General features: G+C 34.5%; 1 protein-coding gene across 1 annotated transcript in view; it reads right to left on the reverse strand.

The window, feature by feature from the left end:
• Window positions 1–11,686: 11,686 nt before the first annotated feature.
• Window positions 11,687–16,674, reverse strand: part of igfn1.3 (immunoglobulin like and fibronectin type III domain containing 1, tandem duplicate 3) — a 35,015-nt gene continuing 30,027 nt past the window's right edge. The window contains exons 22-24 of the mRNA XM_056460428.1: window positions 14,883–15,179; window positions 13,931–14,257; window positions 11,687–11,990 (exon numbers count right to left, since the gene is read on the reverse strand). Of these exons, the coding sequence (XP_056316403.1) occupies window positions 11,986–11,990; window positions 13,931–14,257; window positions 14,883–15,179 (629 nt within the window). The 3' untranslated portion in view covers window positions 11,687–11,985. The remainder of the gene's footprint in view (window positions 11,991–13,930; window positions 14,258–14,882; window positions 15,180–16,674) is intronic.

The following is a 16,674-nucleotide window of genomic DNA, read 5'->3' on the forward strand; positions in this document are numbered from 1 at the left end:
CTGGAACTGATCTAAACTGATTGTTGAAATCTGTTGATTTTTCTCCATTGGATTAGTTTGCATGTCTATGCCAAAACAACAGCAATTTGGTCTGCATGGGACTGTTTTTATAGTCCCGCTCCCATAAGATTTGATTCCGCACGGGACCGCTCCTGCTGTATATTCAGTCTTTGTTCACCTGCTGCCCGCTTAGAATAATTTTCTACCTGACCCGACTGTTCTCATTTAGATCTGGTTTCCAAAATCTCATGTTTAAATCGGGTACTACCAAAAGAGAGAGATAACAGATAAAAGTGTAGGTTGTGCAAGGATTGTAGGCTAAATGTCCATTTTTTTGCTCTTTTGTGATGAAATATGAGTGCCACCTTAAACCTGAGGTTCCAGTCTTGTGACTGGTAAAGGGTAAAACTTCGAGGTTTTATCACATCGCGCAAATGGTAATTTGAGAATTTCAGAGTTGCCTGATGTGTGTTTCCTAACATTAAACTGACTGTTTTCTAATACAAGCTGAACATCCTTTAAGGACAGCGCATCTTCAGTTTGCTCTGTTATGGTAAAGCCCGAGGGCCATAAAGTCTGAGGACCATTATGCAGATGATGTGTGCATAGACGGTGTGAAAAAAGCATACGTGCAGAACGCACTGGTCATTCATCATGTCTAACAGTCCTGAGCACTGGGTGTACCGGTGCTCAATATGAATGAGGTAATCACAGATATGCTGTTCCGAAATAACGCTGGGATTTGGGAGTGTTGTATTGTTAGACTGAATAAAAAATGACAAGAGTTACCGACCACTACAATGTTTTATTCGGAAATTTAATTTAATTTTGGTCCAGATGCAGACCTCTATGCAGATGCTTACTACATGTCTTACTATATGACACCTTGCTGTCTTTTGAGGCAGTAACTGAAACATAAGATATGATATTTGCTATTTTTTACCATGCAAGAAATTCTTCTGTAATATGTCAAAATGTGATCTGAATAGAATTTCAAACCACATATTGTATGAATGCAAAACATGATCAGATTCCAATTGGATATGCATACAAACTGTATTTGGATTGACAGTGTAAATAAAGCTACACTGTAGGTTAATCTAATTAAATATGGAGCATTTTAAAGAGGACCTAATACACACAAATTCCTTTTATAATGGATTTAAACATAGTTGTGTGGCAACAATGTGGGAATATAGCCAGCCTCTAATGGTAAACATTAATTAACTATATTCTTTATAATTATAAACACTTTGATTGATTCTCTTCTTGTACATGTCATAGGAGGTGGAAAGCCCTGCCTATTAGTAACGATCTCTCTGAGGCATGTTTGTAGCTCCGCCGTCTGGCTGGGAAGTGCAAAATTTTGTTGACCAAAAAGTTTCTATTTAGATTGTCAATTATGCAGAGATGTACAAATCACTATGTTCACTGAGGTAACTTTTAAACTAAGCTTAGTACAAAATTGAATGCTAGTGAAATTAGCATGAGGAAATGTACAGCCATCATGCACAACTCAAAATCACATGGATTCTTTGTATAAATACTCAATTTGGCCAAATAACGGTAAAGAAGTCCTTCATGCAGCACTGTGCATTTGTATTGTTGAGTATTATGGTGTTTGCTTATAGACGCATGGTAATACTAAGCTTTTTTTATATCAGTTGTGAGTTGTGTCTCTGATGAATGTTGTGAGATGTACTATTTATACTAAACAGTCACTTTTGAGGTTCCATTAAGAGACAGCATGATGGCTCTCTGGATTTTGGAATAGAGCCAAATAGTCTGAACTGGCGTGTGGATCAAATAAAACTATGGGGCAAAATATTCAATGACTAAACTCCAAAATGAGCCAGTTTGGATCCTCTTAGCAAATGTATCCTGTCAATTTTCTAAACAACACAGATAGATTTATTTCCTTATATTTTGTGGTTATTTAGCAAGGACATCTGTTAGTTAATGTAGGAACTGTAGCAAATAGATATTTGCCAGAATAAAAATGGATTTGACTTGTTAATTTGTTAAATGAGCACAATAGTCATAATTATCAGCGCTGTCAACTATAAAACATCAGCATTTAAATACAATTGATTGCATAAGTACATGCCGATTAATTAACTGCAATTAATCACATATATCAGTACTTGTCCTCAAACAAAGCTAATTTAAAGGAATTATTGTACCAGATAACTTGGTTCATGCCTAATATGTTCGTAATAAGCTTTATTTGGTTTGATTAACATATGGACAAAATAAATGTCTTATGGGTATATTTATAATACATCATCACAAAAGCTAAAATGGATTAATTAGGTAATTTTATTACTTTTTTAAATAGGCATGGCACAGTAAAATGCATCACTTGTTTGCATATCAATAGTACATATATTTTATTTTGCTTATGCATGGGATTTGCCCATCTTAATCAACTGTTTGTGTCAAAGATTTGGTTCTAATGTTCTAACTCAGTGATGACTCACGCTGTGCTGTAGACAAAACATAGACGCATTTTCTGCAGATCAGACACCCATAACCTTTTACTAAGCTTTAAAACATTTTCCTGCACATGTTCTGATATAATCTCATTGATTTTGGATTGGCACTACTCCTCCAATGGCCATTGTTTAAGATTTTGTCAAGCCCCAGTCAATACATTTAATCAAAAGAAATATGAATAAATAATAGATGTGCACAAGCCTATTTAAAAAAGTAATAAAATTACCTAATTAATCCATTTTAGCTTTTGTGATGATGTATTATAAATATACCCATAAGACATTTATTTTGTCCATATGTTAATCAAACCAAATAAAGCTTATTACGAACATATTAGGCATGAACCAAGTTATCTGGTACAATAATTCCTTTAAATTAGCTTTGTTTGAGGACAAGTACTGATATATGTGATTAATTGCAGTTAATTAATCGGCATGTACTTATGCAATCAATTGTATTTAAATGCTGATGTTTTATAGTTGACCAACTAACCAGTAAAGAGTGATTTTATATCCCAAAACATCTAGGCAAGTTTATTTAAAAAAAAGAATCATTTAATATTGCAAATATATCTGTCTGTATATCTATCTGGATTAAAGTAAGATTAATTAAAAGTGTTTTATTAATTAATAACCTACATGTTAAATAAAAACTATATTTTTAAGACTAAATCGCAACATTTTGAACTAAAATTTTTAAAATAACCATATGTTACGTTAACAAGTTCTATGTTTATTTTCTTTACTTTCTTGAAGCAGAAGTTGCGGAAACTTTTATTAAGTACATGTTGATGTACTTCTGACTGAAATGAAATATTGAGTAGGGAGCGGGGCTTATTTTTTGCACATCATTCACTTGTAGCAAATTAATGGTAAGGAAGGGTGGGTGGGAATAATAATTAAGGTTTTGTTATTAAACTGTTTATATTGTTGGTCAAGTTTAATATTCATAATAGATAAAACTAACACTGTATTTCTGTCAAACTCCTGTCTGATTTCCTGCCCTCCCTGTAGAGGGAAGCATCTCGCCAGAGTCCATCCTCTCAGTTCCATTGCTTTTAAAATCCTTCAAGGATTTTATTAACTTTATGAGACACAGTATCGGACGATCACACTGTAAAGCGGAGCTTAGAGAGAGGAGTTCATTTGGCTGTTGGTAAGTTAATTACCAGACGACTGTTGCCCAGGACATTGCTAAAGCCATTGAAGAAAATAATTATGCTCTTGACATCTTAATTTACTTTGGTCTTTGGATTCAAGGGAAGAAAAAAAATCTTGCTGTCATTACTTTTAATATCATTTGCATTCCCAGTCAACATCACAAGTAAACCTTTTAACTTCATCACAAAGAAAATAAAACAATAAATCTAAACATGGCAACATGGTTGATAGTTTTATGCCATCACACGAGATATATATATATATATATATATATATATATATATATATATATATATATATATATATATATATATATATATATATATATATATATATATATATATATATATATGTATATATATATGTCACTTTTCTATTATAACCTGAGCGGTGTCATTTTAGAGGCTGCATCCTCTAGAATGGAAGGATGTAGACTTCCAAAGTGAGTCCTTCAAAGTCCATATGGAGTGTTTTGAAATGAGACTATCTAGCCTACAGAGAAGGATCTCATCACCTAGCAACCATAACAGTTGGCGTTAATAAGCAGTAAAAAAAATTTGTAATGACTTTTTTTTTCAAGTGAATTTAAAACTCATATTAAGCGATCTGAATGCAAAACAAGATTTACAAAAACTGGAAATGTATTTTCCTTTCCATACATGTACACACAAAGTAAACTGTCTAAAACCTTTCATACTCTTTGGTTTTTTTTTTTTTAGTTCAAGTTCGATTTATTTATATTGCACATTGCCAAATGGCCACAAGGCCCCACAAAGTACTTTACAGAGAAGATACAGACAAGCAAGTACAGACATAATAAACAAAACAGCAATAACGTAATGTAGAGAGCAAAGGAAATGTAAAATAGATTATACAGAAACAGTTTGGTTTCAGTGCCTAAAAATAAAAAAGTAATTAACTTTTAAATAATTCCGCCTATTTAAGAGATGCTACCACATTTGATCACTTAGTTGATCATTAAACAGGATTAAAAACAAAACTGTTGCCCCCCCCGAGGAAGGAACGTATGCTTCATACGGGGGGTTTGGGTGCTGGAGCACCTGCTTTTTTTTCCCTCTCGGAGAGAAAGTTCCCCCTCCTTTGCACACGGATCCCCTATCCGCAACACCCACGACGCTCTTCAGCTTCGCGATCAACTCGTGCCTCAATTGTTAACCAGATTAGTTAACAAGCACCAGTTTTGCCTTCAAAAATTTTTTCAACATAAACAACCAACTTTCTCTGGTACAGTAATCACCCTGTATGCCATTCTACTAAGCTGCTGAGGAGTAGATGATGTTTGCAGCACAGAATGATGGCGCATGTCGCTCGAAGATTATGTAAAAGTCACATGAAATCCGACATAACCGTTCACACTGCAGTCGCATTGCAAAACATCAGGTCTGTGTCTGATTTAAGACTACATATGAAAGTGGCACAGATCTGACCTGAAAAGATCAGATTCCAATGCGGTTTGGGCTGTTCACACTATCATTACCTGAGTCACATGAGGGGGAAAAAATCCGATTCTGGCCACATTTGCCTGCAGTGTGAACGTAGCCTCTTTGAGGCTGCATTTGAAGGTGCATTCGACTTTATTTGAAATGGTACGACCTTGGATGATGCAGCACCCTTCGAATGCATCCTTCGAAGGATGCAGCCTCTGAAATGAGACACAGCTATGGACTATTAAGCACCTTAATTCTATAAATAAAAACTACTTTTGCTCATTTGTTGCACTAAACAATGACTCAAGGGTGAGTCAGCGCTGATTAAAAAGTGTTTCCAGACATGGCAGGGTGGCATAGATGTTTTCCTTCAAACAAACAGTCTTCAATCACTCCCTTTATTCACAGACAACTCGCTTTAACCAGTCGGTGGTTTCATAACAGCAGGGTTAGCTGATGTTTCATGCCTATCAAGGTCATTGCCGACAGACTGTCGCTTTAAGTTTGTTTTTAACTGCTACTTTGCAGTCTCTCAGTGCCGGCAATTATAATGGCTCACATCCAAAAGCTTCATTTTATAATTTCATGGGAAGAGAGGGGCGCAATAAGTTCTTCTTTAAGTACCTGCAATAAATAAGATCCGCCGATGTCCGAGCTTCAACAGAGTAAATCGTGGTTTACATTCGGATGTTGCATATCAATCACCGTGGAAAATCCGATACATTAATTTCATTAAGCTGCCTGTATGATGCCAAACACTGGGTTCGCATGAGGACACATGGGATTGGCTGGAATCTCCTCCCAGTGAAATGCATTTATTTGATTCTCGCCACAGGCAAGAGGCAATGAGAAGTAATGACAAGTGTTTTTAAGGTCTCCAGTAAGAACACCAATACATTCTGACCGCTGTCAGGCGGGGATGAACATGTCTTTTGATAAAGGACACCTTGGGGCCCAAAACAGAGTCCTCAGTAGGATGATAAGAGATTTTTGCACATCTATATGTGGTGCGACACAAAGCACAAGGCATGTGAATACCTAAATGACCTGAGAAATGAAAGTATGACATATAAATAATATACAAGGGGGCCTATATTTAATCTTTTGTGACAATTCTGCACTCTAGCAAAATATAAGATGAAAATGGTCCGCAAGCAGAAAAAATACAGAAAAAGGTATGCTGTTTCAAGTGATTATAAAGTCTTCTGCCAATATGTGTTGATTAAAAATGTCAAGCATGTTTGCATAATCTAAAATTACCATTTAGGAATATTTTACCCAAATTTAAACTTTTAATAAAAATAAAATAAAACTCTTATTTAATAAATCTTTATTTACTTGCCTTCTATACGTGTTTTGAATTTTGATGAGTTTCTTTCTTCTGTTCAAGACAAATTAAGATATTTTGAATAAAGATGAAAACCATATTGACTTGCATAGTATTTGTTTTTCCTACAATGGAAATCAATGGTGACAGGTTTTCAGCTTTTTTCGAAAAATCTTCTTTCAACTCAGGCTCATTCTGAAAACGTAGCCCTATATACATTTCTAGAGATCACAAATTTTGTAGCCAGAGGCACGTATGGCTGCATTATGTCTTTAAAACGAACAATACACGGGGTGGTTTTATGCTCTTCCTTTTTTCCCTTACCCCCCGACAGCTAACCACCATATGGACCGCTTTTCCGCTGTTAACAGTTTGTTTGGTAGCTCGACATATGGAGCTAATAATATGCCAAAACAATCTGAATTTGAATTGTGTTCATTTGAATTGTTGACGATTGTAATTTAATAAATCAGAATTTTTATATGCTATTAAAAATTGTTTTGAATTTGAATTTCTTAATTTGAATTTGAATTTCTTAACCTGAATATTGAACATCTGAAATTTACACAATTTAAATGATCAGTTAAACCAGGGACGAACTGCTGTGTACCCCAATTAATCACCAACCGGTTCCTTTTGCGGAACATCGTCGTCGTTAGAGTAGCTGCACTGTGGAAATGCTATAAGACGCGCAGGCGTGGGTAGCAAGCTGGAATGCTCGTCAGGCTCAGACAGCATGGCTTCAGAACGGTGCTGACCTGGCATCTATCTGGCCAATCTCTGCTCTCAATTGACAAACTACTTCTGCTGGCACGCAAAAACAAGGACTTTACCAGTCCTGTTGCTCTGGCCAGACACAAAAAGTTTCTTTGCTCAGGCCATCTACCTCATGAACAGTTAAATTTTCCCCTACTGTCCAATAAATATGTGCAACACTTGTACACTTGTACACAGCACCTTATAACAATATTCAATGCAATACTTTTTCTACGCATTTGTACACAGCACCTTATAACTTGTATGTTTATAACAAATCTGTGCATACAATTCAACATCCAGAGCTTGTTTGTCTAATTGCACCTCTGTTTAATATTTGTCGTCTTTCCTCATATTTATTTTCGTGTTGTCACTTGTCACTTTATGTATACTGGAAGATTTTGTAGCCAAAACAAATTCCTTGTGTGTGTAAAAAATACTTGACAATAAAACCGATTTTGATTCTGGTTCTGAATGGCCCTCGAGAGAAAGTTGAGATCTGAAAAAGCATACACAGTGGCCTCTGGTGGATTCGCGAATACTCCTGGGATGTATTTTGCTCTCTTTAGAAATGTATATAAGGGGTACATAATCAGAATAAGCCTGGGTTGGCTTCTTTTGTGTTCAACAGAGGAAAGAAACTCACAAAGGTTTGTAACCACGTGAGGGAGAGTAAATAATTAGTACATTTTATTTTTAAAGAATAAATTAAAGTTGTTATTTCTTCTGTTCAAGACAAATTAAGATATTTTTAAAAAATGCAAAAAAAAAAAAAAACTATTGACTTGCATAGTTTGTTTTTCCTCCTACAGAAGTCAACGGTTACAGGTTTTCATCTTTCTTAAAAAATATATTTTATGTTCAACAGAAGAAAGAAACTCATAAAGGTTTATAACCACTCGAGGTATTAAATTTTTATTTCTGGGTGTACTATCCCTTCAAATTACACGCAGAAGTGATGAAATTCTGCGGGATGGTGTAACAAGTGTGAGATGTGGACATATTCATTGAGGATAAATGGTGTTTCTAAATATTAATGCCATCATATATTTTAATGTGACTTATTTAGAGCTTAAAAAGTGGGTCTATCTCCCTGAAACCATTTGGTAAACACGAGCCGAAGACTCAGACTGGTTTATTCATAAATTATATTATGGCAGCCACAAACAGCGCTGAGGACAGTGTGACACCTATTATGTAAATTACAGATGACCTCACTACGATGAGTGGTCTAAATTAGTCATTTCCAAAATAAAGAGGGAAGCAGTCTGAGGCTCTGATGTTGTCTATTATTCAGTAATATGTTTTGGAAAATTATTGATGTGTGCCTCGTGTCCTAGAATTACAGTAGATCGCAATGGATGGATCCATCTAAGAAACAGCTAAACAGAGCTGAAGTTATACACTTTATCTGATTCTCTGGGTTAAATTTCGAACCAAAAATGTACGTTCCTGTTTTACACTACCTAACAAAAGTCTTGTCGCCTATCCAATTTATATGAAAGGCAAAGGCCTCTAGATTACACTTATTTTACCAAAATAAAATATGATCATGTCTTGATTTTTAATTTTTTCATTAGGACAGTAAGGTCTGATTTTGCTTAGACAAAGGTCTTGTCACTTGACAGAAATAATGTACAGTATAGAATATGATGATGCAGTGGATGATGATGCAGTGCAGTCATGATGCAGTGGAAACAGAATTAATATTGTGTATGACTCCCATGAGCTTGGATGACTGCATCCATACATCTCTGCAATGACTCAAATAACTTATTAGTAAAGTCATCTGGAATGGCAAAGAAAGCGTTCCTGCAGGACTCCCAGAGTTCATCAAGATTATTTGAATTTATTTACAATACCCCATCATTTATCTAAACCCAGATATTCTCGATAATGTTCATGTCTGGTGACTGGGGTGTCCAATCCTGGAGCACCTTGATCTCTTCTTTTCTTTCAGGAACTTTGATGTGGAGGCTGAAGTATGAGGGTGTTATCTTACTGAATAATTTGCCCTCTCCTGTGGTTTGTCAGGCTGTTGATGTTGTCATCCACTCTGCAGATCTCTCGCACACCCCCATACTGAATGTAACCCCAAACTTGACTGATTTCTCTGAGAATCTTGGGTCCATGCAGGTTCCAATAGGTCATCTGCAGTATTTGTGATAATTAGGATGCAGTTCAACAGATGATTCATTGGAAAAATCTACCTTTTACCACTTTTCCATTTGATCAACTAGAAGTCAAGTTATTATTTGTTACTCTTACAACTGGGATCAACGACAAGACTTTTGTCAAGTATTTGAACACGTGACCATGGAAGCTAACCCAGGTTTCACTAGACATATTCACTGTAAATATCACATAGTTCTTCACAGCAAGTCTCAGAATGTGTTAGTGTTCAATCGGTTTCTGCATATCTTTATTTTTAGGACAAACTGCCATAAGAACTTGTTTGGTACACTGAAAAAAAAATTCAAAGATGATTCCTTGGACTTAATTTTTTTAAGGTAGGTGGTTGTAAATAATTTATTTGGGCATTAATTAAACAAACAAATTAAGTTAAATTCAACCCATATAAATAGCACAATTTTTGCAGACATTTTCAGTGTAGCAGTGGTCATAACGCTTTCACTGAAAAAAATGATTTAGCAAAATTGCTGCAAACAATTTGTGTGTTGAATTTAAACAAACAAATTAAATTTAATAATGTTGAACTTAATTTGTTTGTTTAAATTCAGCCCAAATAAATAGTTTACAGTCAATCAACTTAAATATAGTAAATCCAAGGAATCATCTTTAAATATATTTTTGTCAGTGTATGACATACAGTAGCTCTGAAATTAATTATTAACAGGAATTAAACAATGCTATATTGTAGTTGTCTAAAAACATTGTCTTAAACAGAATATAGAAATGTTTTGGACTTTTTAATGATTGTTGTCTCTGCATGATTTAGCTAGTGTAATGTGTGTCATATCACAGTGCTGTTTTTCCTTCTCGCATTAACAATTTCCTTTTCACATTAATAATTAAAACTCATTTTGAATATTTAATGTTCACTTGTTAATGTAGTTGGTAAGTTGCTGTATAATAACTGAGATAATGCACAGTCGGACGATCATTACGCTGCAATAAACCCCACAGGGTGATTTTGAGAAACTTAACTCCACATTTTCCCTTACATGTTTTATAGTAGGAGCAATAAAATAATACTTTTAGGACAAAGGTGCTCTTTGAGTCATAGCTATGGAGTATAACTGAACTTTTCAGCATGTCAGTTGTTCCCTAATCATTCCATTTGAGAACACACACTCAAAAATGTGACGTTTGCTGTTTGTTCAGATGACTTGTTTAAAATGAGCTGAAACAACACAATTATTGAATTGTTTTTGGGGGACAACTTAATTTTTTTATGCTAAATCAACGTTTGTAAAAACTAATATGTTAACGTAATTCCTTCATGTTGCCAACACTCAAATCCATTGTGTGGAATCCAGCAGTTTTTCAGTGCAGGGCATGGATTTGTTTGTAAAATGTGTGGTTTTACTTGTGTCAAGTACAAGCCCTTCAACTTGTGTTCAAATCTATTGTGTACTTATCAGAGCAAACACTTTATAATGCACACTTGAGTTAATCTTAGTTAATTTGCGCAGTCAGCTGTCTAGTTTAGCTTTAGTCAGTTCTCTGGCCCATTGGCTACACTTTTTCTGTTGTCTACTTACAAATTATAGCCAGAACCCACATGACAAAGTTCATTTGTCTTACAATAAGTTTCAAGATTAATTTTTTCCAGTTGTTTTCAATAAACATTTTAATATGAACAAACTGTGCATGTGCACTTGGTGGTACAGATATATTATACATTTGGTGCTTGGTCAAACTAAGCAGTATGGCTTAAAAAGCATTTATTAACTTTTCAGGACCTACAATAGATTGAGCTGGAAATACAGGGTTCTAATTATTGTCTGCTTATGATATATGTATATGTTTACTTTTGTTGACTAGAGACTGTCTGCAGAACTGTAGCTGTCCTGCTTGACCCTGTACACGTTAAAGATCTGCCACCAGGTTTATATGCATTTCACTGTTTACTACTTGCACATACTTATGTCCCTGTAGGGGAAAGTTAATAATGGAAAGCTGTAAAGCAAGAACTGAGGCAGGGCTATGGCAAAATAAAACACTTTAATGCTTTTTAAAATATGTATTTCTTGATTACATTTATTTGAAAAGTGCCTCAGAGTAATATATTTTGTACTGATTTTTGGAAGTGCAGTTTACCATAAGGGAGATATTATCAACAGTTTCTGATGTTTGAAGGTTGGGGGGATTTTTATGATGACGGTTTATGATCAACTATTTACAAGGAAAGTTATTGCATTACATTGACATTTGCGAGAAGGTTTACTAGCTCTTAAGAGCAAATGTAAGTTGTTTTCACTTAAGTGTTTTTAACCTTTGCCCTGGTGGGGGCACTTCAAACATAAAGGTATCCATGCGATTTGGAGACAGGATTTATTGCAAATATGTCTTTTTCCAGTTTGTGAACAGTGATTTTTAAGGCGTTACATACATTTGAATAACTCCTTTTAATTAGTGATGTCAAATTACAGCCATGAATAGTAACATGGCAAAAAATGCATTAAATATTTAAGACAAACAAAATAGTATGCTCAATTGGCATAGAAATGAAGCATGAACAGCTGACATTCATACATTAAAATGCTTTTTATTATGGTTATATTTATAAATTGAAGATGATTCAACACAGTCTTCCAGAAGTCTCATGGATAATTCACTCTGGGAAGAAAACAAACAGATTAAATTATTAGTTAAAGAGACAGGACTTAAAATACAACAGCACTTTTGTCGACTGTGTATTTGTTTTACATTTAAAAACACATTAATTTTGTGAGCAACTGATTATATTTCTTACTATTTTTAGATATATTTTTGTTTCATAAATGTTTTAACTTAGACTTTAAATGGTTTAACTTTTAAGTTAAGAAAAGGGTAAAAATAGGGTTGGTCATCACGATGTCATCATTCATCACCTATGGCTGATAGACATCACGATGATGAGCCGGCATTGCCAAAACCTCAGATACAGTTGGTTGTGCACCTTTTTTTTTACCAACCAAGTTTGCTGACGCCATTATAACGACACCGATTACTCTGCCTATTCATGCCAGAGTACCATAGAAAAAGTGATTGACAGGTGGTAATTTGTGTTTAAGTTATTTATGATATGATTATGGGCTACAAATAATTAATTAGTTCTGAATTAATTAATTATTCATAAATAATTGTTTCGCCGCTGCCTATGATGACGATGTCATCATCCAATCGTGATGTTTCACATTAGACATCGTTCAATGCCAAATTGGTCGACATCGCCCTACCCTAGTTTGTTAGTTATTTAAATCATTAATTTTTTGGAATGACAGTTGAGAACATTTATTATTCTAACCAAATTGTCATTTCCTAAGAAAAAAAAAATCAAACCTATAACTAACAAATATAAGGTAATGTAAAATAATATAATAAAACATTTAGTGGACTATTGTTTTTGTTTTGTTTTGTTTTTTTAAAAGATATGGGCAGATGAGATATGGTGGTCAGAAACATAAATGCCACACAAATATTTCCATTCTTCAGTTCCTGTTGGTTTTTAGTCCACTGTAAGAAGAGTTTCGGTTAGTGTTTTGCCCTTTAAGGAGTTTCGTTTTAAAATATCTTCTTTAAATATTTTCAATGCATATTTCTTTTGTATTTATGTGCAATTCATAATTACTAATTAATTAATTTATTTCATTTGTAAAAAGAAATACTCAAATTTTATGTTATGAGATATAAGACTTGCGCTCCCTCAGGCAATCTAAAGCATCCATTTAATTTCATCATAGAGGCAATGACGTAAGTTCATGTTTTCTACATCAGACATGTTGAAGATAATACGTCAGTGGCTAGTTTGTTAAAAAAAAACTTGTTTTATAAGTTTCTTTACCATTGGAATCCCTGCTGCAAGAAGAAATAGTTTGTTATGTTTTGGTCATTTTAAGAGCAAATAAAGCCTAAACACTTTTTTGAGTGTTGTTGTTTGTTTATTGCAGTTTTCACCACAAATGCTAATAAGAAGAGTGACAGTAGATGATCAACGTTACTGCGACTTTGTCTTCATTGGTTATAGATTAACTTGGTGTTTAGTCAGTTACAACACACTGCACTAGAACACTACAGTTAGAATATGCCAATGTTAAATTTTTGGTCACCTTACATAAATGGACTTTACATAAATACAAATTAGTAAAAAAAATCAGAGTTTTCTGAAAAAAATCTAAATTTGGCTAAATCTCTCCTGTCTGACGAAGTTAAGTATGAAAAAAGTTCATTCATATTACTTTTAAATGTGTGCTTGTGGCATTGCATTTCGATTTAAGTGCAATTTTTGTAGTGTTAAGCATTACAGCCAATTATTCGCATTTCTGTTGAGCTTAAGAATACACTAGAGGTGTCTAGATTAATCACCACTAAAAACATTAGTGATACAACGGAGATATAAATGAAGTAGCGGTTAATTTTGGAACGTAAGCAGCTTTAGTGATAAAAGCAGGAGCTGCCCCTCAATGGAAAATGTTATATTTGACCCTGACACATATACAGTATGAGATCCACAGATGTAAATGAAGTTCTTCTACTAAATAAGAGGTGGTAATTTCACACCTATTCTGACAACATACCTAGAATCGTCAGCTGTGTGCTGCACTCAGCACGGCCAACAGAGTTTTCTGCCACTACTTTGTATTCTCCGTTGTCTTTGGCACCGACTCTCAAGATGAGCATAGAGCAGACGCCGCAGGTGTTTGAAATGTAGTAGTTGATGTTGGTGTTCAGGCTGATGTTATTGCGGTACCAGGTGACGTGGGGTTTTGGATTGCCCTTCACCGCACAGCTCATGTAGCACTCATATTTCTCCGGGGTTGTGTGCATCTTTAGTGGCACCGTGAAATTGGGAGCGGAGTCAAAGTTGCAGGGTTTTGATGGGGGTAAGTTGAGGATGAACTTTTCTGCAAAACATCGAAAAACATGGGATTTATTCAATAGAGCAAAGAATCTGAAGAAGACATACAGTTGAAGTCAGAATTATTAGCCTTCCTGAATTATTGGCCCCCTTGTATATTTTTTTCCAATGTCTGTTTAACAGAATGAATATTTGTTACAACACATTTCTAAACATAATAGTTTTAATAACTCATCTCTAATTACTGATTTCTTTTATCTTTGCCATGATGACAATAAATAATATTTTACTAGATATTTTTCAAGGTATTAGTATTCACCTTAAAATGACATTTAAAGGCTTAACTAGATTAATTAGGCAAGCTAGGGTAATTAAGCAAGTCATTGTATAACAGTGGTTTGTTCTGTAGACAATCAAAACATAGATATTGCTTAAGGAGGGTAATAATATTAAATGATTAAAAAACTGCTTCTATTCTAGCCGAAATAAAGCAAACAAGACTTTCTTTAGAATAAAAAAAAATTAACGGAAATACTGTGAAAAAGTCCTTACTCTGTTAAACATCATTTGGAAAAAATATATACAAAAAAAAAAAAAAAATCACTGGAAGGCGAATAATTTTGACTTCACCTGTATTTGTATGTTTTTATCAAGACTATACCAGATCTCACCTCTCTTCTTTACAACGCCCCATTTTAAGGACTCGGATGGATCTGAGAGGCCTATGTCATTTTTGGCATACACACGGAATTTATATTCCCGTCCTGGCGTGATGTTAACTGCTGTGAAGTTGTTGTTAAATAAGTGGTCAGCCACTGTCTGCCAGGTTCGTTTGACAGAGTCTCGTTTCATCACCATATAGTGCAAGTGATTATCTCGTTTCTCATCAGATGAGGGTTCCCAGGAGACTGTCAGTGTTCCAGGGACATTTTCTTCCAGCTCCACTGGGCCAGGGGGTTTGGGATCATCTGCAAACATACCAGGTATCCACACCATCCATAAAATATTCCTCAATATTATTTTAGAGATTTTTCCCACGTAGGATGTGTTCCTAAAGTACTATATATATATATATATATATATATATATATATATATATATATATATATATATATATATATATATATATATATATATATATATATATATATATATATATATATATATATATATATATAAACACACACACACACACATACATATCTATCTATCTATCTATCTATCTATCTATCTATCTATCTATCTATCTATCTATCTATCTATCTATCTATCTATCTATCTATCTATCTATCTATCTATCTATCTATCTATCTATCTATCTATCTATCTATCTATCTATCTATCTATCTATCTATCTATCTATCTATCTATCTATCTATCTATCTATCTATCTATCTATCTATCTATCTATCTATCTATCTATCTATCTATCTATCTATCTATCTATCTTCTGATTGGCTGATAGCTGTGCAATATTCTGCAAATAACAGCACTCGTACAGCCTCTTCAACCTTTACCCTTGTGTATTACTCCACCCACAGCAACAAGTACAGCAACAAGCAGAGGACACTTTACCGTTTGAAACATTGCACTTGTTGGACAACATAATGTACTTTTGAGGCTTTTTTAGTCGAGAATGTAGTAGTTTAGATTGCAACTATGCAGTTTATTTATAACGGTATGCCTATTTTAAAATATTTATAATTTCAGAGATTCAGCATGTCAGTCGCCATCAGCCTGTCTGAGCAGACCAAAGAATGTGATGGTTGACGTTCCACCACAAGATGGTGGCAAAGACTGCATAGGTTGGTTTCAAACTACAGCTGAACAGATTGTATATCAAGTAAGTAACATTTTAAGTCGATCTCTCTCTTTTGTATTTTTTTCTAGTGCTGTATTTATACCACAGAAACTGGTAGTGTTTGCTTTGGCTTATTCTGAGTTAGTTATTGTGATATCCCTGTTGCAACAGAGAAATACCGGAAAATGTCTCTAGACTGATGGCATTTCATGCGGTTCAGCCTTATAATCTTAAAATGTGAGCAAAACTTACCCGTTTTGTCATCACTTTAGACATTAAGCTAGAGAATCATTCAAATACTAGCTCTAAAATGATGTTGGTGAATTACCAATGGTTTTTGCTGTTCTGATGGTAAGCTGCAGATGTGAAGGTATAGTGAAAGAAAGTAGTTTCTCATAGAAAAGGTTTTTTTGAGACTCAAAAAACTGTGTTTTTCTTGTTTATACACAAGATTATGCCGTCGAACTGTTGTATAAACGCAATATTACACTCGTAGCAGTGCGATATGGCTCTATATTAGCACTGGTGGTGGGCACTATGGCACTTAGTCTGCAGCCTCGAGCCAACGCATGTCTCCCATCAGTGCTGATATACAGCCATATTGCACAGCTACTCGTGTGATATTGATATGGTCTGGAATGACCCGGTAATAAAACCCCATC

This window comes from Danio aesculapii, chromosome 6 (assembly GCF_903798145.1).
Source record: "Danio aesculapii chromosome 6, fDanAes4.1, whole genome shotgun sequence".
NCBI lineage: Eukaryota > Metazoa > Chordata > Actinopteri > Cypriniformes > Danionidae > Danio > Danio aesculapii.